This window comes from Tigriopus californicus, unplaced genomic scaffold (genome assembly GCF_007210705.1).
Source record: "Tigriopus californicus strain San Diego unplaced genomic scaffold, Tcal_SD_v2.1 Contig25, whole genome shotgun sequence".
Classification (NCBI taxonomy): domain Eukaryota; kingdom Metazoa; phylum Arthropoda; class Copepoda; order Harpacticoida; family Harpacticidae; genus Tigriopus; species Tigriopus californicus.
The window spans coordinates 1,381-2,229 of NW_026738686.1; the positions used below are offsets into that span (position 1 = coordinate 1,381).

General features: G+C 46.5%; 1 protein-coding gene across 1 annotated transcript; it reads right to left on the minus strand.

Annotated features, from left to right (window-relative positions):
- Positions 1-6: 6 nt before the first annotated feature.
- LOC131892551 (uncharacterized) lies at positions 7-772 on the minus strand. The gene is made up of 2 exons (XM_059242354.1): positions 593-772; positions 7-509 (listed from the first exon to the last, which is right to left on the minus strand). The coding sequence occupies exons 1-2, from the start codon at positions 641-643 to the stop codon at positions 21-23; spliced, it is 540 nt and encodes a 179-aa protein (XP_059098337.1). The 5' UTR covers positions 644-772; the 3' UTR covers positions 7-20.
- Positions 773-849: the final 77 nt, after the last annotated feature.

An 849-nucleotide genomic window follows, 5' to 3' on the forward strand; every position in this document is an offset into this window, starting at 1 on the left:
GAATTGATACCTAGGTCAAATTAATCCCAACACACTGAGCTCAACCGAAAACCTTTCCGAATTTTCATTAGTTGTCGGTCGGCCAGTTGTTCACCTTGCGTATCCTCATCAATCGGATCCTCCAAAGCGTCCGAAGGTTCAAAGGCCGAGGAGGTCCCTTCATCGGGTATCAAACCCGAAACTTGGCCTTCTGCGAGCCTAAGGCTGGCCAAACGCTCGGGCACCAAATCAGGTTGATGCTCATCACGAATAGGCATAAATTGGCTGAGCACAGAAACACTCTCCCTGTAATGATGCCGTCTGACAAATTCCGCGATCAGACCTGCTACATCAATAATGTGCAACGAGGGTAGAAGCTTCTTGACCTCGTCTTGAGGGATGGAATTGGTGACAACCACTGCCTTGAGAAAGTCTTGGTCATAAGACTTGACCACGTCAACACAACCGGCTGAGAAGAGGCCATGTGTTGCTAAAAAGTGTACCGATGCTGCTCCTTCTCGTTCCAAAACCTAAAATGAATGTCATTCAATACTTACGGACACATGTTGAGACCCTATAAATTATAGTCAGTGACTAGCTTATGGAACATTACCTCCATAGCGAATCTGAGCGTTTTCCCCGTGTCAAGCATGTCGTCAATCATGATCACATGTCGACCATTGACCGATCCGGAGAGGCATCCAATGCCTGCATCACTTTTGCTGCTCGAAGGTTGGCGAATCCTTTCTTTGATGCAAATTCCGACTGAAACCAAACATTTAGCAGTTCATCCTGGACCGTATTCTACTATTTCTGGTCCGAAGGGGGATATAAGTGGGCAATGACTAACCCTACGATGATTTTTAGAAC